Raw genomic sequence first — 23,426 nt, forward strand, 5'->3', positions numbered from 1 at the left:
CACGGAATATTACAGCCCCCCTTTTTGAAAATAATTATGGGAGAATTTAAGCCGAAGAATACAAAACCACCCGTACATTATCACCTCTACTGGTTTTCAAGACCTCCGGTACTTTTGCCGCACTACACTATTGATTCTATAGCACTGTCACTGGCAAACGAGAAAGCGTCTCTCATCCCAAATGTAATCAGAATCAGAATCTTCATTTATCCTGGGGGAGAAGGAGGAGGTATCCGATGAGCTATGAAGCTGTTTTTTTCACAGGTGTCCAGTCGGGTCACGGGGTCAGCGAGTTACAACAACAAACAATACAACAAAAACTAAAAATAGAGAAAAGGGAAGCAGGTCGCTAAAATAAATATATATGAATCGCAAATAAACACAGCCATCGCAGCGGATGTGGATGTTTGATGCGCAAATGGGTAATTAAAAAATCCCTGGTAGCAGTGTGCCATTGTGGCCATCTAGAACAGACCATAACAACGTATAACGATGCAATGCCCTGTTCCACAAACACGAAGGAGACATCGCGGCAATTTCACGACTCCGTGCTCTTCCTGACACGGTTGTCTGGCTTGACCACCTGAATGTGAAATTATAGCCGTTGTCTCTGCAATCTACATCCGCATCCGCATGAAAGGAAGAATAAATAAAGTAGTGGGCTGCGGTGTTCATCTCAATTGGTGACCCGTCACCACAGGTGAGGATTCCACGTTACTGTTGCAGGGGCAAAGGCGACCTACCCATCGAACGACCATTGTTGACTTCTCACGATGTGGTGTTTAGCTTTTTGACCCCAGACAGATGGCAGGTTGAGCCAACCCCTGGGCGGGCATCTCCCGATATTGACGCGCGAACGAACTTGGCGAGAGCATTCGTATTAACGATAAGTTTAACGGAGATTTTATTTTTACATAAACCTTTTTTGTTTTCCATAAACTACCAAGTTGGGTCACCCTGCCACGTTGTGGCAAAGTGGCCTAACTCTCAATCAGAAAGTGACAAGTTCGAATCCCAGCTGTGGGATAGACTCTGCCCATCATCCGTCTGTGGTTGATATGATCATACGTGGCTACCCAATGGAAAAACAAATACAATTCCGTCATGGGAATGTCGAATTTCCACCAATGGCTCATCGCTGAAGATCGAGAGGACCTTAGCATTAGCTTGGGCAGGAAACATTGGCAGGACTTTCCCATAGCGCTCGCAGATGGCTTTTGCCCATCACATCTGGCCACCCTCTGGCATTTGCTTAATGGACCACAGTCTGCTGATGACACACAGTGATGTTGAAACCAGCCTCGAGGTTGCCTTTTTTTAAAATTTTTTGCAACAACTCAAAGAAACGCCACTATCTGCCCCGCGGGTCAACAGCTTGCGGTCAAAAAGAAGATGCGGCACTAACGGTGACCGAAACGACGACCTCGGGGCGAGGCCTCGAGCGAGCGTCCCCATGGCGAGGTGCTGAGCGCGCGAGCGCCCATTACACGCCGCGAGGAGGCCGGCCGCCCGGCCATGGAGACTCAATCCCGCCGCTCCCACGCACGTGCGCTCGGGACACGACCCCTCGTCGTGCGCCGTAAACGCCGCGGCCACTGCCGCCGTGACAGATTCACTCTCTCTCTCCGCCGACGCCGACGCCGCTGCCCCGCTCTTCACAGCTCGTCCCCCTAATCGGTGCATTCCTCAGTCTTCCACGTGCGCCGGGTCACATCCGCACCCCCCCCCCACCCCCCCGCCCCGAGTTTACGTTGTGCAGAGCTCGAGCCTGAGTCAGCAGAACTTCCAGCATGAGCTGGAGGGGGGGGTGATAGGGGGAGTGGGGTGGGAGAGGTTAACGGCCATGTGTGGTGTCACCTCGTGCCCCCCCCCCCCCCGCCACGTCAATCCACGAGCGCGCCATCCACATTGCGCCGCTCGCAGGGATTCGAAGGATGGGTTTCGAACGACGAACCGGCGGATTCGCGTGGTCGAGGATCGTGGGTAGCTGGCGGGCGACCGGCAACCAGGGCTGGCGTGACGGTTGCGGCCCAATAACCTCGTTGCGAGAACGGTCACGGGGAGACGGAAGGCTGAACGCGATCAGTTGGAGGAGTGCTCATGCTCTTTGGGGCCCAACTCAGCGATAGCTGGGAAATTATCTGGGCCGGTCGCACTGTAGCCCAAAGTACAGGATCAGGTTGCTAAATCACTGCCTTTAAAACCCTCCATGGACACCCTCCATCCCCACCTACCTCTCTCGTCTCACTCTACTCCCCTCCACGCACTCCCCTACCTCTCCACTCTCATCTCACTCCGCTCACCTGCATGCACTCTCCACTCCACACATACCCCTTAATTCTCACATCTGAAGGCTTTCTGTCGAAGGCCCCAATCAAACTCTGCTCGGTGGGAGGTCGCTCACTCTCCTCTGCTGCCCCCAATGTCTAGACCCTCCTTCCTCCAGCCATACGTGCTGTCGACTCCCTGCTCCGTTCAAGTCCAGGCGCTAGAACTTCCTCTTCGTCTCTGTCGTACGTGTTATGTATATCGTTTATTGTTAAATTTTAATCACAGTTCCTATGATCACTGTTACATTGTTTTTAAAGCTTTATTTTGGTGATTTCGAAAACGTTTTGGTTTAGCCATGTGGTGTTTGTTGTAGTACAGAGTAAGACTGATAACTTTAATCTAAATTGTCTTAAGGTTGTTATTGTTTGACTTGCATCCCACTGGGATTTTTGCACACAGCGTTGATAAACGGTGTTTTTTCTGGAAGACTTTGCTGTTTTTTCCTGCATTTTTCTGTTGCGCATAGTCACTTTAATATGTTCCTTGTTCATTTTTCCATTTAAAGCTTTCGTGACTGCAAGGACTCATCTTCTTTGGTTCTTTCGGTAAAGTCACGTAGAATGAAACGTCGTGAGAATATTATTGTGTTATTTTATTTTATCAATGTATTATTTTATTCTCATTCTACGTGACTTTACCGAAAGAACCAAAGAAGATGATTCCTTGTTCATGTTTTTGTTTTGTTGCGGTTGCACATGATTCAAGAGCCACATGGCTCACAGGGCTGTACCTAATAAATAAAATAAATGAAATGAAACTGCCTACGACCGACCTTTGAGAGGAACTAAACACCCCCACCGTTACTGCTTCGCGTCTTGAGACGCGCTCGCATTTAGACACGATATGCATCGAAATTGCATTGTATTGTAGATTACTTTAGTCAGAGCCATCACATTGGAATGCTCCATATCCATTTCACCAGGCCTATACGCCATCAATAGGGTGAGTAGACACATACACAGTGAGTGGTTAGTGCACTTGACTGCACACTTCACTGAACGCTTCACTGAACGCTTCACTGCGCTCTCCACTGCACACTTCACTGAACACTTCACTGAACGCTTCACTGAACACTTCACTGAACGCTTCACTGCGACCCAGCGAGCTGAGTTCAAGTCCCCCGGCTAACATGAGTGGCGAGCGATATTGGAACCAGTCCGACCGACCTGCGGCTAGCGGGCAAGGTGAAGTAGGGTGTGTAGTCGTCAAAAATAACCTCCCGATGAGCAATACGGCACGGAGTGGGGGGGGGCAGGGCTTAACCCGGCAGCGGACTGACGAGGGGGCTGTGGATTATTCTCATCGCCTGCGGCCGAGTCGAGTGGGGGAAATTATTTTTTTTGCTCCGGATGTTGCCCGCCGCGCATGGCGGTGCGCGGAGTAGTAAGTGGAGGAGGAGGAGGAGAGAAAAGTTTTCCTAGAGGAAGGGGAAAGGCACCGCACGGCGCTCTCTCTGCGGCAAACAATGGCACCCGCAGGCACGAGACCGCCCCAACAATGCCTCATTTGCTGGGAAAATCCTCCTCCCATTATGCGAGCGGAAGTGGCTGTGGTTTATACCACAGACAAAAGACGCACCACAACGACAAAGACGCCCCGCGTGGCCTTGAAAACTGTTGGGGCAAGTGCCGTTGGCGAGCAGCACCTATGAAGGGCGGCGCGGGACACGAGGGGGTGGGTGGCCAGCAACCACGCCCGGCCGCCTTTGTCTCCCTAGTGGCAATGTTTTTACACATAGCACCAGGTAATCAATTGAGGCTGAGTCGACCTAGGGGAGACCCAGGACCGCTTGAGATAATTGTCACTGGGACGCGCTAACCGCTGCCCCACCGCTCCCAACAACCCAAGACACGCGCCCACACACGGCCCAGACACTCGCACACAAACCCGAGTGTGCGACACGTCGACAATTCCCCTGCATGGGCGATTTTGACTTTCACGGTCACAAGTCATGGCCTGGAGCTCTATACACTTGGGCAGTGCGGGTCGATGATGGGGCGAAACAAGTGACCGGCTCGGATATCGCTCGCCGCTGATGTTTCGTCGCGATCGGTAGGAGTGGGGGGATCGAACTCGGGTGATCAGGTTCGTAGCGGAGTGCGCTAACCGCTGCCCCACCGCTCGGCCACGTGGTCACCGAAGCGCCTCGACGAACGTTTTGCGAGTTAAAATTCGGGGTCAGGTTTTTTTTTCCCCCTCAGCCAATCACCCTCCCCAGCGTTGATAAATAGAGTAACACTTTACCACGGTTTTTTTTTTTAAACAACAGACGTCATCCAATGTCGACACTTGTCTCCGCAGCAGTAATGTGGAAATTCGAAGTAAAAACCCCTATAATGTATTTTAACGTGAATAATTTCCGTGAGACGGACATCTTATTTGCAAGAGTGTCCAGTGACTAAGAACTGCTAAAGGGGATGCACACTGCCCACACTGCTCACATTGACTTCGAGATTGCAAACTCATTTCTTTAGAACTGCTCTTTGTGTCCGTAGTTTGTTGTCCTTCACCCCTCACCTCCAATTAGCACGGTTGGCTGCGTACGGCGCGAAAGAAGTTCAACGTGCGTACATGATTTGGTGATGATGGTGTTGACGGTGATGATGGTGGTGATGTTGAGGAGGAACCTGCATGATGAGGAAGTGGTTGATGTTTACGTTGATGGTGATGATGGTTGTGATGTTGACGTTGATGGTGATGATGGTTGTGATGTTGACGTTGATGGTGATGATGGTTGTGATGTTGACGTTGATGGTGATGATGGTGGTGATGGTGAGGAGGAACCTGCATGATTATGAAGTAGTTCATGGTGATGATGGTTGCGATGTTGACGTTGATGGCGATGATGGTTGTGATGTTGATGGTGATGATGGTTGTGATGTTGACGTTGATGGTGATGATGGTGGTGATGGTGAGGAGGAACCTGCATGATTATGAAGTGGTTCATGGTGATGATGGTTGCGATGTTGACGATGCGGCCGTCTGGAACGCTCTTCCTTCCGATATTTGGAAGCCACTGGGAGCTGTGCACTTTTAAATCGTCGTCGCGATTGAAAACTCATTTCATGAGAACTGCTCTTTGTGTCCGTAGTTTGTTGTCCTTCACCCCTCACCTCCAATTAGCATGGGTGGCTACGTACGGTGCGAAAAAAGTCGAACACACATACACACGTAGTGGAATTCACACCTCGTCATAACTGCAGAGTAATAGAGAAACAAGTGTTTAATCGACCTTCCTGTATAAATGAAAACATCGAATTTCACAAGCCAGTGTGTCTCTGCTCAAGTAAGCAAGGTGGTGGCCTTGAACCTTGTGGTGGAAACTCTACCTTACAATGGCAGGGCCAGAACCTACAAAATCGGATATTAGCCCCAGACGACAGGCTGAGTCGATGCGGTACCGGGAATCGAACTGATGAGCTTCTGATTTTGTGTTGAATTAAATATTTTAAAACATTTTTTTTAACAGATAAGGCCCACTGAGTCATATAGCTCTCTTTCGGAAGTGACCTGACTATCACAAATGACAGAACAAGGAAGTAGCTTATCACGTGGACATTGTATGCAGTCAAATACTCTGAATGCGTGTTTGTAAGTGTGGAGGGAAAAACCGGGAGAACCCGGAGAAAAAATCCACGCGACCCTGGGGAGAGAGACACCGCAAGCTCCAAATATACAGCAGCAGCAGCAGGCGTCAAGGTCGGGATAGAACCCACGACCTCCTGGACACCAAGCGAGGTAGTTAACATCTCCCAGCCACCGCAAATCATGCTGTGACCGCAACTCATCCGCGCCTGGCGGTGTGGGAGAGGTGAGGCGGTTGGCGTGGCCGCAAGAGGGGGAAACCAGACGCAGACCTTGGCGCAGAGAATATCCCTCTAGGCCACTCGAGCGATTGAGGGAGGCAGGGGAGATGAACCTATCGCTTTCTACAGATGCCTGTGAAAACATCTGCAAACGATCTTCGTATGGACCCTTGCCCAAGGCATCCACGGATGATGAAAATCACAATGCACACTGCAGCATAACTCTCCACCGTGCGCAGATTTAAACATGTTGAAGCGCAGACGTAAGGAAAAAAACAATATCTACACAGTCCTGCAATAGTTGCTGCGTCTGCGCTATTCCGTAGGGTTAGAAAAACATCGCTCGCACAGTCAGTGTCAAGGAATGCGTGGGCGGCTTTCGAGATTCATTGCCTCTCTTCTCGAGGGGGGCCTTGAGATCATTGTTGACGCAAGGACAGATATATTGATGAATGCTGTTTTGTTAAACTTTGCAACTTTTGAGTCAATTGCAAAGTTCGGTTGATTCCACGTGACGCAACTCTCAGCATGCATTGCTGTGCTCTTGCCTATGATGCCACAGGGTCTTGAGCATCCGCTTGATAGAAGACAGATTATATTACAAGGTGCGTGCGTGTGATGTAATTTGGCTCATATAGACTGCAGTGCTGTATTGGTGCTGTTTCCGAGCACCTATCAAGTCTGGTATGGTGTGGCCAGCATCACAAAGATACCCCGTATAGCCTTAACAGACTGTTGGGGCAAGTGCTGTTAGCGAGCACCTCTGTCGGCCGGCGCGGCACACGAGGGGGTGGGTGGCCAGCACCACGCCCGGCCGCCTTTGTCTCCCCAGTGGCGATGATGTTTACACACTGCACCACTGCACCAGGTACTCATTTGAGGCTGAGTAGACCTAAGGGAAGCCCAGGGCCGGTTCAGATAATCGTCACTGGTGTTGGCCGTGTGCGGGATTCGAACTCGGGTAGCCGGGTTCGTAGCGTAGCACCCGAACCGCGCGCTAACCGCCGTGCTGATCGCTACACCACCGCTCCCCAGGATCACACACACACACACCGTCTGTCTTCGTTTCCCCAGAGCCGATGTTAGCACACGGTGTCCAATGTACATTAAAATGTCACATTTGTATAATGTTGTGTTTATGTCAGCTGGGTTGTTACGCATCCATGTGACACAATGCATCTGTGATGCGGACCATGAATCAGTGCCGTGGTTATAGTCTTGTACCAATATAATATTAGCCCACACAAAGCCAAAGTACATTCCTACAGCATAACAAACCAGAGCAGTGACTATCAGATTACTCTCCGCTATTGACAACAATGACGATAATAAGCTGAAGTAATTATTTTAGACAGACACCTGGAAGCAGTTTAGGTTGCGATTAACATGCCTCATTTGCGAATGGTGACGGACGTGGGTGAGTGGCTAGATGTTAACTACCTCGCCTGGTACACAGGAGGTCGCGGGTTCGATCCCGACCCTGACGCCTGCTCTATATTCGGAGTTTGCAGTGTCTCTCTCCCCGTGGTCACGTAATTATTCTCCGGGTCCTCCGGTTTTTCCCCTCCACTTTTAGAATCAACGTCACGCGTTCAAAGTATTTGGCCGCTGCTATAAAGTTACACACGATGATAGGCCACTTCGTTGGGCTATCATTTGTGATAGGTCGCTTCTGAAGAAAGATCTACAAAGCTCAGTGATGCCTCACCTGGTTAAATACAAAAAAGAATCGCGGTTTATAGTTGTGGCATTGACTTCATGGCGTTTCCTCAAGCAATGACAAGGGCGACAGAGAGCGAGCGAGTTATTTCCTGGCGCGATTCAGGTCCTCGCGTTCGCCCCAAATTCCCGCCGTGGCTCCGACCGACGTCTCCACTCGCGGGCGAGGAGGGGGAGGAGGAGGTGGGGGAGGACGAGGAGGAGGGACCCTTCCACAAAGTGTGCGTGGTCACCGTGGCACAGCGGTGGCGCTTCCCCCGCCCCCGGCCTGCCGCAGAGTTCCGCGGTTTCAAACCGCCGGCCGCCCCTGATAAATACTGCCGTGCGTGTTCGCCTACGAGGACGCCGCGCGTACATCGCCAGAAGAGAGACTGATGACGTACACACGAACGTCATCAGAATGGGAAAGGGTTAATTCGCAAAAATCCTCCTCAAGGAATTACAACCTGAATGTGTGGACGTGTGCCGAGGCATACAAGTCCAACACGGACGTACCACTGCCCAGGGAAACTTACTCTTTGGTTCTTTTGGTAAAGTCACGTAGATAGGAAAAATAAATAAAGTGGATAAAGATAATAGAAATAATAAAAAAAAACAAATGTAGACTGTAGCCTGGTTCTTAATCGTAGTGAGTATACTGGCAATCTATGTGGACTGCAGCCTGGTTATTAAGTCGTGGGAAACTATTGCTTAGCTTCGTCCCAGTTGGAGGAGGTCGTAGGGTTTGATCCTGACCCTGACGCCTGCTGCTGCTGTATATTTGGAGTTTTCATGTCTCTCTCTCGCCGTCGTCGCGTGGATTTTTCTCCGGGTCCTCCGGTTTTTCGTTCTACATTTAGAATCAACATCACGCGCTCAGAGTAGTTGGCTGCTGTACATTGCCACGTGATAAGTCGCCACTTCGCTATCACTTGTGGCCAGGTCGCTTCTGCAAAAGAGCTGTGGAGCTCAGTGGGGCCTCACCTGGTAATTTTTTTTACAAAATAGCAAATAGTCTAGTTGAAATAATCTCAGTGCGTAGTTTCTAATACTTGGTCGCGAAGGCCAACAGAGTGATCCACCGTCCGATTTACAAATGCTTTTGGGGGGGGGGGGCGGGGGGCAGGGGGGAGCGGTGCCATGGGGTCGTGTGGCTGACATCGCTTAGAGGTGAAAGAAGCATGATGGCTCTCGCCGTCCTGTCATCAGCAACTCCCGCAAGCCGTGACAGCGGATATGAATTGTGTACCAGGGCAGTGGCTGTGACGTTGGCGCGATGGTAACGACTGCGAGTTTGTTGACTTAGCAAGCAGCAGCAGCAGCAGTGCCAGGTGTGGTTCCCCCCCACCCCCCCAGCGAGTTAATTGGAGGGAAGTTGTTCCCCCTGCGAGTTGCTTTACACGAGAATGCAACAGCGAGACCACAACGCGCCTGCTCTGGTCCAACCTGTTGCGCGATTATCCGGCGAACTCGAAATGGGTTTTTACTTTTGACAAGGCAGCGTAGACACAAGGCAGACACAAGACAGAGTAGACACACGACAGACACAAGACGGACACAAGACAGATTAGACACAAGACAGAGTAGACACAAGACAGACACAAGGCAGAGTAGACACAAGACAGACACAAGACAGACACAAGACAGAGTAGACACAAGACAGACACAAGACAGACACAAGACAGACACAAGACAGAGTAGACACAAGACAGAGTAGACACAAGATAGACACAAGACAGAGTAGACACAAGACAGACACAAGACAGAGTAGACACAAGACAGACACTAGACAGAGTAGACACAAGACAGAGTAGACACAAGACAGACACAAGACAGACACAAGACAGAGTAGACACAAGACAGACACAAGACAGACACAAGACAGACACAAGACAGAGTAGACACAAGACAGAGTAGACACAAGACAGACACTAGACAGAGTAGACACAAGACAGAGTAGACACAAGACAGACACAAGACAGAGTAGACACAAGACAGACACAAGACAGAGTAGACACAAGACAGACACTAGACAGAGTAGACACAAGACAGAGTAGACACAAGACAGAGTAGACACAAGACAGACACAAGACAGAGTAGACACAAGACAGAGTAGACACAAGACAGACACAAGACAGAGTAGACACAAGACAGAGTAGACACAAGACAGACACAAGACAGACACAAGACAGAGTAGACACAAGGCAAAGTAGACACAAGACAGAGTAGACACAAGACAGACACAAGACAGAGTAGACACAAGACAGACACAAGACAGACACAAGACAGAGTAGACACAAGACAGACACAAGACAGAGTAGACACAAGACAGACACAAGACAGACACAAGACAGAGTAGACACAAGACAGACACAAGACAGAGTAGACACAAGACAGAGTAGACACAAGACAGACACAAGACAGAGTAGACACAAGACAGACACAAGACAGAGTAGACACAAGACAGACACAAGACAGACACAAGACAGAGTAGACACAAGACAGACACAAGACAGACACAAGACAAAGTAGACACAAGACAGACACAAGACAGACACAAGACAGAGTAGACACAAGACAGAGTAGACACAAGACAGACACAAGACAGACACAAGACAGAGTAGACACAAGACAGAGTAGACACAAGACAGACACAAGACAGAGTAGACACAAGACAGACACAAGACAGAGTAGACAGTTTAACTGTGCAACACACTTATTTACTTTTTGTTCCTGGGTAGTAAGTGTTATTTTCTAATTGCTCATGCCTCAAACGTACACAAAATAGACATTATTCCCCACAAACTTTGCTTTTGTTGCCAGGACAGTGATATTTTGATATGTTCCTATTTTCAATGAGAAAACGTGGTGTGCATTTGTGTCATTCCTCCACACAAAGTCCTGGTCACAAAAGCAAAGTCTGTGGGGGATAATAGACATTTTCCATACTTTTGAGGCATAAGCAATTAGAAAATAACGCTGCCCAGGAACAGAAATCGTCTTACGCAGTGATAAACATTTAGCCGCGTTCCGAGCTGCACTATGCGGTTTGCGGCAATTGTCCCGTGGACGTGCGATGCCTGAAGGGGTGTCGCGCGCAACGATGCCATCGCAGTGGCCGGCGAGACTTGCACATCCTTGTAAGGCGGGCTCTTTTATTGGCAAGTTTCGTGCACCCATTAAAATAAAAAAAGTACGTCCCCAGTTTTGTTGCATGAGGTAAGTCCTTAATGACGACATTATATACGTATAAATAATATTGACTCATCTCCATGAGAGTCATTGTTTTCTCCCTTGTTACAGCCTACCACGTAATGTGCTAACCACTATCCCGCTACTCCACCAGGAACACCGTAAAGCAGTTTGTAAATCAAGACATTATTTACGGAGAGCGGCTCCACAATCATCACATTATAGTTCTCTCATGTGTGTGTGTTATTTCCCTTTCCGTTCTCTCTCGTGGCTTCTTAAATCTCCCTCCCAGGGTCTCTCTCTTACGACAACGGGTGAGTGCATCTCCCGGTCACGGAGCTACGCTTAATTAAAAACGATCCCCCGCCAGGGCTCCGTTCTCTTTTTTTTTCGTGTTTTAACGCTTCCCATCGATTCCCCGTGACGCAGGCGGGGATCGTTAAGAGCGCGCGTGGCGTGTTGGTTCAAGGCCAGGAACAACATTTGACGATGCTGAACAAATTTGCCCTGCGACTAATGCACATCTCACGGCGACAGATCTAATGAGCGGACGGCGGTCGCTAGCAGCGCAAACACGCGCCGAGACATCGCCCGCACCTCCGTTTCACCCGAGGGACGGACGGACGCACGGCCCTGAGTCAAAGTCAAGTCGTCTCCTGCTCGGCGCGGCACAATGACAAAAAAATAAAATCCACGTTCTCCTGGCAAGGACCGGTCTATCCATGCAACGACCACTGACGACGGCTGCCCCACAGCGTGGTTACTTACTAACATCTGCCCGTTTATCAGCCCCCCCCCCCCCCCACTTAATCAGGTTATTGACATTGCAAGGCTAATGGGATGACGGACTCACGATATAGATGTGCAATGTTCTGATTGCGGGCTGGGTTCTGTAAGCACAGGGCCACCGTCCTCTATCAGCCATGGGAACACGAGGCCAGATTCCAGGGTCAGAGACCCGGGTTGCCACTAAACCATTCCCGTTCTGTCTGCAAGTTGGAGGGTGGGTGTCCCGTTCACCGCCGAATCTCGGAACGGCGCAAGCGGCTCAGCATTGATTTTATTTAGAGAGGCGTAGCAGCGCTCTGCGATAGCTGGTGCCAAGCTGTGCCACGCGCCCTCCTGCATGGCCTTGTTCGAGCCTCGGCATGTCTTCTAACCTGAAGACGTACTGATAAAGTTATTTTATTCTTTCTTCCGAAAAAGGGTTAAACCCTTTCAGTTGGCCAGAGCCGAAATTGGCACTACCTCAGGTCCCAAGACTTAGTTGTATCGATGCATTTACGTGGTTAACACGCTCATTCATTTCAAAAGGATAGCACGTACAGTAACCCAATGTTATCGGTCGCATCGAAAAATTAGAACCGCTCACGTGATGTCCCCTCGGGTGATACCGACACATGAGCTAATCGGTCCGTTAGTGGGTCATTTGGCCTGTTATCTTCTAATGTATAAACTGGTCCCTGCCGCAGAAACGTGGACACACTTTACCTCTGGCTCAGGACCATCGATGTAGATGAGCTATGTAAACTAAAGTACATTTTATTTTAGCAGGTGAGCTATGCAGCCCACGGAGCTATGCAGTTCTTTTTCAGAAACGACCTGACCATAAATGGTAGCTCAGCGTAGTGGCTCATCACGGTGTGGAAATTTATAGCAGCAGCCAAAAAACTGGAAACGCACGCTACTAAATAAATAAATTAAGTGCGCCGTCACGAAGTGTGATTCAGAGAACCCGAGTGAGTCACGCCAGTTAAAACAACCTCGCGAAAAACAATGAACGCAGGAGGATGTCACATGCGCCAGGTGATGAATCAGCGACAAGAATGGGAAGAGAAAGCAGTGCACTGCAGCGAGTGGAGAATCGGATTAGCCAGAAACGTGCGCGCGTTGAACTTCTTTCCAACCGTACGTAGCCAACCGTGCTCATCGAAGCGTGCGATGAAGAGATCTCCTCTTCAAGACAGGCTTGGGGGCTCAATGGCGTTCTGCTGGCCACGCGTCACGGCCTTCGCTCGTCCACCTCAGCGGTTTTCAGAGCGTGGTCACCGTGATCGCCGGCCGTCATCGCGATCGCCGGTGGACCGTGACGGTGCTTCAGGTGGCGCGTGGTGGCCGTGATGCAGACGCAGGCCGATCCCGACAATGACGACAGCGTTTATTATACCTTTTTTCTTTTGGACATTAATTCATATTTTTTACTCGTGATTTTAAATAAAAAAATTAGGTTGGGGTAAACTAACCCTGATGAAAGTACCCTAAACCCTAAGATCTAAATGCCATTCCCCTCACCCCTAAAAACAACTCAACTAAAAGCTGCGTAAAATTTGTATTTAATCATTTAGGATTACAGGTATTTAGACAGAGTGAATACGTTTTGTCACCAGGGGTCGTGGGGGTGAGCGCTGGGTAGTCCTTGGACCAAACAAGTTTGAGAAACGCCGCTCTATCTGGGAGTCCATGGAACCGGTCCAGAGAATGATGGCTATCATCTCTTCTTGCCGTACGGCTGCTGATGTAGATCCAGAGCAAACAGCCAAACAATTTCACATTCCAGGTGGTCAAGCCCAGATAGCCGCGTCGGGAGCGGCGGAGTAGTCGTGTATCACCATCACCTCCTTCGTATTTGTGGATCGGCGCATTGCGTCGGTATACGTTGTCACGGCTCTTGTTTCGGATGACCACAGTCGCAGGCTCGCGAGTTTGTGTTTTTTAACGTCACCAAGTTCTTGCTGCCGCTATGCCCACTGAGGCCGCATGCCAGAAGGAACCCATGACCGGCGCAGCCTTCGTGGGCTTGTCATTGGCCTTACGACAGAGTCTGGATAAGGGCTTCATATTGAAGCTTGCAATGGCCATTCCACGCCTCTAAAAACAAATTGCTTGCAGTTAATCAACGCTGCTGAGATTGTGCGCTCCCAGAAGACTATACGGCTGATAGGATGTGTAAAAAGGTTTGTTTATGTGGAGACTAATGTTTTCCGGGAGGACTGTTGTGTGTACATATGTTGAACTTATTTTGCACCGTACGTAGTAAACCGTGCTAATCAGAGGTGCGGGCAAGCAGCGGGCATTGGGGCGCCGCGGTGGCGAGATGTTCAAATCCCTCGCCTGGTATGTCGGGGGCTCGTGGGTTCCATTCCGACCCTATGAATGAATGCTCATTCATTCTCACATTTGCCCGAAGATTTGGACCGGAGGCCTTGGTTGCTCAATCGGAAGGCACGGGGGAGGGGTGGAGGGAGGAGTGGGGGGAGGCAGGGGGAGAGTCCACGGAAAGAGCTTGGGGCAGAAAGGGAGCGAAGTGGCAGTAACTGCACTGGGATTTCATTAATAGCAGGTGGATTGTGTACCGGTGAATCACAATGGGTTACTCATGCAAATGGTGTCACAGGGGTCTTTAACTTCCACTTTGCGCAACACTGTGCCTTGGTTATTCACAATAGCACTGTAGTCGTAATAACACTCTAGCACAGTATTGCTGCTGTCGCAGTAGCAGTGCATGATATATGTCAGGCTTATGTGCGTAATATGTGTATAAAATTCACAAGTGCCGTGCGTCTATCATGCTCTGCATCTCCACAACGGTGCATCGGAGATACAACAAAAATGAAGATTAATTTTTTTTATATTCCTAGTACATTGACGTTCCTCGAAAATGTACATTCCTAGACAATTGAAACACACCTTGAACTGCATTTCTCGAACCGGACCCAGAGGCGAAAGGACAAAGAATGCTCGTTCCAAGGGGAGACGTGTCACTTCCTGACCCCACAATGCCGTTTACTGCAAAGGGGCGCGCCACTGCCCAATCCGTGCGGCGCTTGCCGTGACCGTCACAAAAGGCGCAGGGTCAGAACATTCACGAACGCTGGGGTTTGCGCTCTACCCCAAAGCCGTCTTCACACACGGTCACCGGAACGTCGCGGCAATTCTCCAGAGTGGGAAGACCGCAGGATGTCGACGTCGGCAGGTGCGGAGCCCTCGAGGAGCAATTCACCTCTCGTCATTGTCTCTCCGCAAATTCAAAGCACGTACGGCGACGTAGACACGACTACTTTGGAGACATTTGCAGGGGGGTTCATCGTGTGAGAATCCACATCGCTTGTGCTTCACTTCGGCTGCATCCCGTGCAAACGCCTGGGCAGTGCTCGTGAACAAACAACTCATTCGAGACCCAAACGTCGCTCTTCCTGGCTTTGACATTCCTTCTCGTTGAATGCGTTCATATATATCTACAGATCATACAAACGTGACTGCGTCTCATGTGGCGCTACGACTATAGCAGGGACGCGTGCGCTACCGGTGACCATCGCATTAAAAAGACCTCTCGTTCTAGATTTGAAACTTTCGTGACTGCAAGGATCCATACTCTTTGGTTCTATTCGGTAAAGTCACGTAGGTAAAAAATAAAACAACAAAAATCACGACGTTTCGGCCACAACACAAGTGGCCTTCTTCAGGTGAAGGAACAGAACTATCGGGATGACAAGGTTCTCTGTAAACCTACAGGTTATCACCAGAGATTTGTCCATGAAGCCATTCAGATATACAAACACAGACATAACTTCAACCGAGAGGATGGTTTCAAATTAAGCAACCATTGGAAAGACGTTTTAAATCATACCAAACGTCAACTAATTTCTAACAGCAATTTCAAGTAATGGTATACCAAGCATATTCCTTCCGAACTTTCTATTAAACCCTTTTCTCTACTCTCCCCTGACAGCACATTCTTGCCGATCTTTATTTTTTTCCGTTTCTATTGCACACACACAGTGACCCATCCTTCGCACCCTCTACACAAAAACATGATAATCCCCCAGCTAATTTTCTGACTAACACCCTGCTGCTTCAACACTTTAACACAGCTATTTTTGATATGGAAACTCCTTTATCAAGGCACCCTGCTCCTCCCACCGAGCTTAAAAAGACGCTGCGAATCTTAGCAGCGGTCATTGAAGTGCTGTCGTCCCGACAGTTCTGTTCCTTCACCTGAAGAAGGCCACTTGTGTTGTGGCCGAAACGTCGTGATTTTTGTTGTTTTATGTTTTACCTACGTGACTTTACCGAATAGAACCAAAGAGTAAAGACCTCTCGTCTCACGGAAGGGTCTGCAGGTTTTGCAATGCGAGATTTATAGCCGGTTTGTCAGCAGCAGTATCAGCGGCAGCTGATCTATCTGCGGCTATACGAAGGTCCCCTCTCTTCAACACCACAGTCCTGCCTTAACCTTCAATGACGCGAATTGAACCCCCGATGAAGCCTGGAGAGCTGAATGGAGTTATAAAGAATTCGCAAACAAACACCGCCTTGTTATGGAAGACTCAACGCAGAAGTTCCCCTGGGGTTTGATCTTCCACAAAACTGCTCATGGTGCACCCTAAACTGCATCACCCACTGCACAAACCATGGCAGAAGTAGATGCGGATACCCTGATGATGAACGGATGGACAATTAGAAACTCTCCAGTAGTAATGATGCCACTGTGGTCATCCAGAACAGAGACCGTACAGTGCATACATCGCAATGCCCCGATCCACGAAATACGAAGGAGACATCGTCACAGCGGTACACTCCGCTGATCCTCACGCGGTTGTCTGGCTTGACCACCTGAATGTGGAAGTGTAGCCGTTGCTCTAGCATCTACATCGGCTAGCCGTACGGCAGAAGAAGACAAAGGCGGTTCTGCGGTGCAACAATCCGTCTAGCTTCAGCACACGAGCTAATTTCACCGTGGTGTACCCTCAGACACGTTCCTGAGGTTGTGTACGAGTCTACATCTGAATGCTACGTGGTGTCCGAACCTGCTGAACACCTGTCCTGCTCTGTCAACGTCAGCGCTGTGAAGGCAGCCGGGCGTTGTGCTGGCCACAACACCCTGTCCGTGTGCCATGGCGGCCTTCGTAGGCGCCAGCCAAAAACAGTCTGTGTAGCCTACACGGAAGATCTGTCTCTTTTGTACGCGTGTCCTATTGGATTGTTTTGCGAGTGTGTGCATGCGCACAAGAGTGCATAATATTTCCACATCGTTGCGTCGCAGTGTTATGTAACTAAGTGCCTATCCTCGGCAGCCCACGCACCCGGCCTGCTCACGCACGAAAACATCGCTACGCTAATTGCGTTTCAGTTCCTTTTCGTTTGAGCGCGCACGAGCGGGCGCCTGATATTTTTAGGCATATCACAACGTAAGCTCCATCGAGCGCCGTTTCTAACATAATCAGCCGCAGGGTTCCTCACCCGCGCTATCGAACGCACATTCCCTTGGCCCACATATACTCTGGGCCTGGACAGGTCGGGACTCTGAAAGCCTGTGGAGGAGCAGATTGTTGTGCACCGCAGAAATGAGGACGACGAAACCGATCTCAGGGCAAGGCCGGACTGGAGCAGAAAGGAAGAGGCGAGCCAGATGACGAGAGTGGAGGTGCCCATTTCAGACAAGCGGAGAGAAATTAAACTCTGATTGGCTGAGAGATGCCGGTTAGGGTGAGGGGTGAGTGGAACCCATCTCAGACAAGCGGAGAGAAGTCGACTCGGATTGACTGGGGTAGGACGCGTCGTGACGAGAGAGGAAAACCACATCGGGACGAGAAAGGCGACGAACGTGGAAGCGCCAGGGCGGAGAACCGAGAGGCGGGCTTGGAGAAGGCTTCAAGTCGCCGTTTATTTTGGTCATGAACGAGGAGGTTTCACAGCCAAGTTCTGAAGGGGACTGTGGAGTGGACGTTGGAGATGGCCCAGGAGAGGAATGAGTGGAGGGAGGAGTAGGAGAAAGGCAGCGTGCCAGACATCACCGGCACACAGACCTCCCAGTGACAGACCAAATATGCAGACGGATACGTCCCCTTCATACATATCTGTCCTTCCGCGTAGAGAATCTAAAGTAAAACTACCGTATTTTCCCGCAAATAACCCGCGGGGTATCCCACTTTTTACAAACAAAACAAGACCCTGCGGGGTATATGGAGGTGCGGGCTATCCCAAAAATATTTTACACGTGTGACATGTCATGACTCGTTAAATGTTTTCATGGTAGGACTATCCACTATGCAACCTTTGACTAAAGCACTGCTGAATAAACCACTCACACTAAAATTGCACATGTTATCACGTTTTAAATTAATTGTTTGTACAATTAAACGACAATGTTTGAAGTGTTCGCACTGTTTACCAGCGACGGGAGAGCAGTGGGGAGAGAGAGGTGGGGGTTGGGGGGTGGGGCAGCTGGGGGGAGGTAGAGGTGGGGGGTGGGGCAGCTGGGGGGAGAGAGAGGTGGGGGTTGGGGGCGAGGCAACGGCGTTACCGTAGTGCCACTTTTGTCTGCCAAGTGCGCAATCTACCAGTGCTAAAACTGTACTTACTTATCTACCAGTTATGTGTTACTTATTTATCGGATATTTACGTTTGTTACTTATTTACTGTTTTAAGTTCACTCGTTTCCAGTTAGTTTGTTTTCTTTGTGCATGTTATGATTTTATTGTTAACAATTTATAGTATTACAAATGTAAACTTCGTATTAATGATATAATTAAGCTGCAGTAACGACGTTAAAGATATGAATGCATGCAGGGTATATGGATGTGGGGGCGATCTGAAATTTGTTTTACACAAAACGCTATTTTTGCGGGGTATATGCGTCTGCGGGTTATATGCGTATGCGGGCTATATGCGGGAAAATACGGTACTTTTACGCATCCTATCGGCCTTGCGGGAAGCACAATTCCAGCAGCATTTGGCTCAATATAAGTAAAGTCTGGACCGGGTTTTGCCATGTTTGTATGTACATGCATTGAATTTCTTTCGCACCGTACCTAGCCAACCGTACCAATTGCGGTGTCTTAAATCCCTCTACGTTCGTTACACACGCATCACATGACGCCTGCGAATCGATCGTTGAGGAATCACAGAAAAGGTGTACGCTATTGTCAAATGCAGCTTGGTGAAGCAAACAAAGGTATTCAAATTGTTGTGCCATCGCTGGATCTCAACATGCTGTAGGTGTAGTACCGGCCCGAGAGGGGCAAGGTAGCGCTGGATGGCACCACGCTTTAAGTGCAGTGCCGATCCTACAGGACAGGGTGTGTGGGTGCCGACCGAAGGATGAGGTTATGTGAGGCCATGGCACTCTGGTTGACCCGGGAGGACACGTGTTGACAAAGAGGCCTCAAGAGGGGGCTAGGGGGGGTCACGTGACTGGGACCCAGATCCTTCCCGAGGATTCTGGAAGGTGGACGTGGCCAAGGGCGGAGCCGGCCACGCCGCAGAGACGATAAGCCGGGTCCCGAGAGGGACCAGGGTTGTTGTTCATCCTGGAAGAAACCCTTCATCTACGTTCTCCGTTCAACGAGTCTCCAACACGTGGACCCAGGCCGAAGCTGTTGGTCCCAGTCCATAGTAGCAGTTACATAGTAACTAGTGTAGCTAGCCTGGTGGTCACCACCTTAGGTTGTTATTCTGTTAAGGGGAAGTTTCCCCGTGTGTTGGAACTGAATAAATGTGTTGCCTCCAAGTCTACGTCTGTGACTCAGTTGAACCCATTACAAAATTATACGCGAAAAAATATATATCAGAAGCAATACGAATTGAGATGGTAAAACAATAAAAAAGTCTTGAAGCAAATAAATCTGAGATTGAGCCACGGCGAACATCGGTGGTGAATATTTCAACCAATGCTGGGCTTCCTCATCCCTTTAAATAAATCTGCACTAACCAGCATGAAGTATGGTCAAACAACCCCCACGACCGACAGCGTACAGTCAGAGCCTCCGCACTCAAAACGACCAATCGGCCAGCGTTCACCGCCAATGTCGGCCCCTCAACCCAAGCTGACGCGGAATGGGGAGGCTTTCATCCAGCAGCGGATTGAGCAAAGAGCTGTAAATTATCACAATAAATTATATCTGTTTACACATTTGCCCGCACATCCGGTGAACAAAGAGACCGGTTGTCTTGCAAGGGGACTCTCACCTTAGCTTCAGGAGTAAGTCATTTCGATGGCCGAGTTTTCCCGTTTAATATCCCCCACCGCCCCCCGTCCATTGTTCCATTCTTGCATGCGCCATTAACCACCAATCCCTCCTGCACCCCCACCCCGTTCCACCTCTCCAACCCTACAGTGCCGCCCTGTACCAGGGGACCCACAGAGGCTCCGGCTTAAAGTAAAAAAAAATACAAAAAGACCCCCACCTCGCTCCTTTATTATTTCCGGTCCAGACGCCCCTGGCCTGAGTTGCCCATTTGGGGGCCCGTGCCAAGCCACACTGGTAACAGATGGTGGTGGTGGCGGTTGCAGGGACACGGCGTGCCTCTCCCCCACCCCCCCCGACACTCGCCACAGCGCATGGCGCGGGGCCCCCGTTTCGCGTGGATCGGCGGGGGGAAAAGTTTACACAAGCGGAGAAATCCGCTGGCATTCCGTCCGGATGTAATATTAACCGAGAGCGTGACTGCCAGCGTCGAGGTCCGGGCTAAACGACGGTGCCATTTCCACTATGCCCGCATTTACCGCCCTTGCCATTAAAGAATAACGCCGGAAGTAAAGTGGAGAACCAACGGAACGAAATGGCTTTTTTTCCAAATAAATATAAATATATATATTGTTTCAATACGTATAAGGAAATGTTTACGTTTATGCTGCGCTGACAAATAACGGTGGGCGACTATGAACGTGGAAAATCAAAACACCGAACCGTGGCTCGGACGCAGCACGGGAGGATGTGCGGCTGTCGTACAACGTTGTTCCACAAGTGGAAAATCGAGGGTTCAACCAATCTGGTGAAGCCCAACCCGTCAAAGCGCATCACCGACGAGTCTGCGCCATCCACGCAACACACCCCGGCGGAATCGCTGCAATCCGTACGGCGTCTACTGCCGCCGTACGGATTGGTTGAAGGCCCTTAACATTCAACTTTGACATCGATACAAAACTGTTGCTTACATGCCGTACGAAAGAAGAAGAATACTGCAAATAACAGGGTGGTATAGTTTACAGTTTAAAGGCAAGGTTTTCTTTTTACATTTCTCCAGAATGAAATTAAGTGTGCGGGTGACCAAGAGCCAGTGGTGACAACTCTACATTCCTATGGCGGCGGTGCCCAGTCTTTTCCATTGGGCAACCACTGCCGACTTTCTACATTGACCCATTAGGGATGATGAGCTGCCATTCACTATCAAGAGGAGGGCGGGAGAGGGGTGGGAGTGACAGCACCAGGCTACATGCGCTTTGCTTTGTAGGTCGGGCCGGATCAAAGTGTTATGCATTAACAGACCACAGTGACGCAGAGAGACAAAGATCCTCGCCATGGTCTGAAGAGACTGCTAGCGAGCAGCACCTCCGAAGGCTGGCACTGCGGCACACGAGGCGGTGGGTGACCAGCACCGAGCCCGGCCGCCTTTGTCTCCTGAGTGGCGACGCTTACCATGCACGTATGATATTAGGCTAAGTCAACCTAGTGGATACCCAAGCCATATGTGAGACACACACTGCTCTCTGGTAGAACTGCTACGCAGGTTTTCACCGCTGTGCTGCGTACAGCGCGTCGTTCGGCACGATGTCCGACCCTTCGTCCCCGCGTGCTGGGAGCTTCTCCGCGAGCGTCCGGCTCGCGTGTTACCCTCGATTACGCACGCTGCCCACTGCCGCTGGTGTCTGCTGCTGCTGCTGCTGCTGTACCCAGGGCACGGCCACGAAATGTCGGACGTGATGCCGGCTGGCCGGAAGTACGTGTGGTACAACCTTAAATAAAAAAAAAACGCGTGAGAGCTACAGCCTCCGGCGCGGTGACCGGCACGTGGGTGGCGGGGCACACCGACAGCTTTGTCTCAACGCCCGTTCGTATGTGCGGCTGGGACCGACATACTCTCCACTGGGGGGAGGAGGAGGAGGAGGGGGGAGGGAGGGAGGGAGGGAGGGAGGGAGGGAGGGAGGGAGGGAGGGAGGGAGGGAGGGAGGGAGGGAGGGAGGGAGGGAGGGAGGGAGGGAGGGAGGGAGGGAGGGAGGGAGGGAGGGAGGGAGGGAAGGGCAACGCGAGCACCTGTAGCCAGCGGGGGCCGAGGATCTGTCGGTGCAGCGAGCGATTCCATCCAGCTGCGGAGAATCACCATCAGCTGACGCGACCCGGAGCTGCACCTGCCGTTGAACAAGGAACGGCGGAACTCAGCAAGGGGGGGCCCATTGGGACACGGGGGGGTTTAAAGGTTACGACCCCACCGCCACTCCGCCTCCCCTTTATCGCGAGCCAAGAGGTCTGACCACAGCGAAACTCCGGCACACAATAAGTACAGTGCTAGCAAACCTCCAGCCGAGCAAACATTTCCCCCAAGCCCCCCCCCCCACCCCGGTGTCGTTATAGCTACTCCGATTTTAATCTGACCACCAGCACCGTTATCATCATCCATCATCATCATCATCGTCGTCGACCGTGGTTAACCCACTGCTGGTTGAAGTCCTTCGCAAGTCGTCACTGTCTCTCGCGATCCTGCGATGGAACGATCCATCTCTAGCACCTCCACGTGAGGTTGATTTCACGACTCCATCTCCACGGTGGATGTGCTCTCTGGTGTGGCTTCACTCCTTTGGCTGCCACTCGGTTGTTAGCCTTGACCACGGGCCGTCATCCCCTCGTGCAACGCGCCCCACCCAATCCCACTCACTTTACGTACCAGGTAACGTGACCTCCCAAACTTGCATTCGTTCGCTAATCCACGTGCTCCCGTCTACTGTCTGTCAGCATAATTCCAAACATGTACCACCTCTCATCCATGCCTGCTACCTTGCTCACGTTTCAGATTTTTTTCCATTCTACCCCTTGCCAATGTCGTCACCTGCCCGCCTAATTCGTGTCTAAACCACATGAGGCACTATCATTTTTCATCTCCAGCATCATCAGTAATCTGAATGCATTTTGCCTGAACACCAAAAACTGTCATCACATGGACGACTGCCCTTGGTTTGTTGTTGTTTTCTGCATCGCGTCTCCACCGAGGGTTTCGTTGGTTGTCCTGGTCTTCCTCCGCGTCGCGGGGAGTTAATCCGCGGCGGTTCTACGTCCGTGTCGAGGGTGGCGAGTGACCCACAGCGTCGCTTCGGGGGTAGCCTCACCGTGAACCTCGCTGATTTCGCGTCAAGGAGCATAAACCACCGTCACACAAACTTCCGTCGTCCTCGCGTTAACGACGGACTTTGGCTGCTGGCCATCGAACAAAGGCGGTGGTCACCGCATCGCACGGCGCTTTCAGACGCGCTTCTGCGGCCGTCAGGAATGCTCTTCCTTCCGATATCAGGAAGCCACTGGAGCTATGCACTTTTAAAACATCTACATTGACAAACTAATTTCTTCAAAACTGCTTTTTGTGTTTAGTTTGTTGCCCTTCATCCACACCTCCGATTAGCGTGGTTCG

General features: G+C 50.5%; 1 protein-coding gene across 1 annotated transcript in view; it reads right to left on the minus strand.

The window, feature by feature from the left end:
• The window catches only part of LOC116947032 (activated CDC42 kinase 1-like), a 323,232-nt gene that overhangs the window by 46,571 nt on the left and 253,235 nt on the right, over positions 1-23,426 (minus strand). The window contains exon 8 of the mRNA XM_076070334.1: positions 22,061-22,155. Within this exon, the coding sequence (XP_075926449.1) occupies positions 22,061-22,155 (95 nt within the window). The remainder of the gene's footprint in view (positions 1-22,060; positions 22,156-23,426) is intronic.

This window comes from Petromyzon marinus, chromosome 28, assembly GCF_048934315.1.
Source record: "Petromyzon marinus isolate PM22_M1 ecotype Great Lakes invasive population chromosome 28, UKy_Petmar_22M1.pri1.0, whole genome shotgun sequence".
Classification (NCBI taxonomy): domain Eukaryota; kingdom Metazoa; phylum Chordata; class Hyperoartia; order Petromyzontiformes; family Petromyzontidae; genus Petromyzon; species Petromyzon marinus.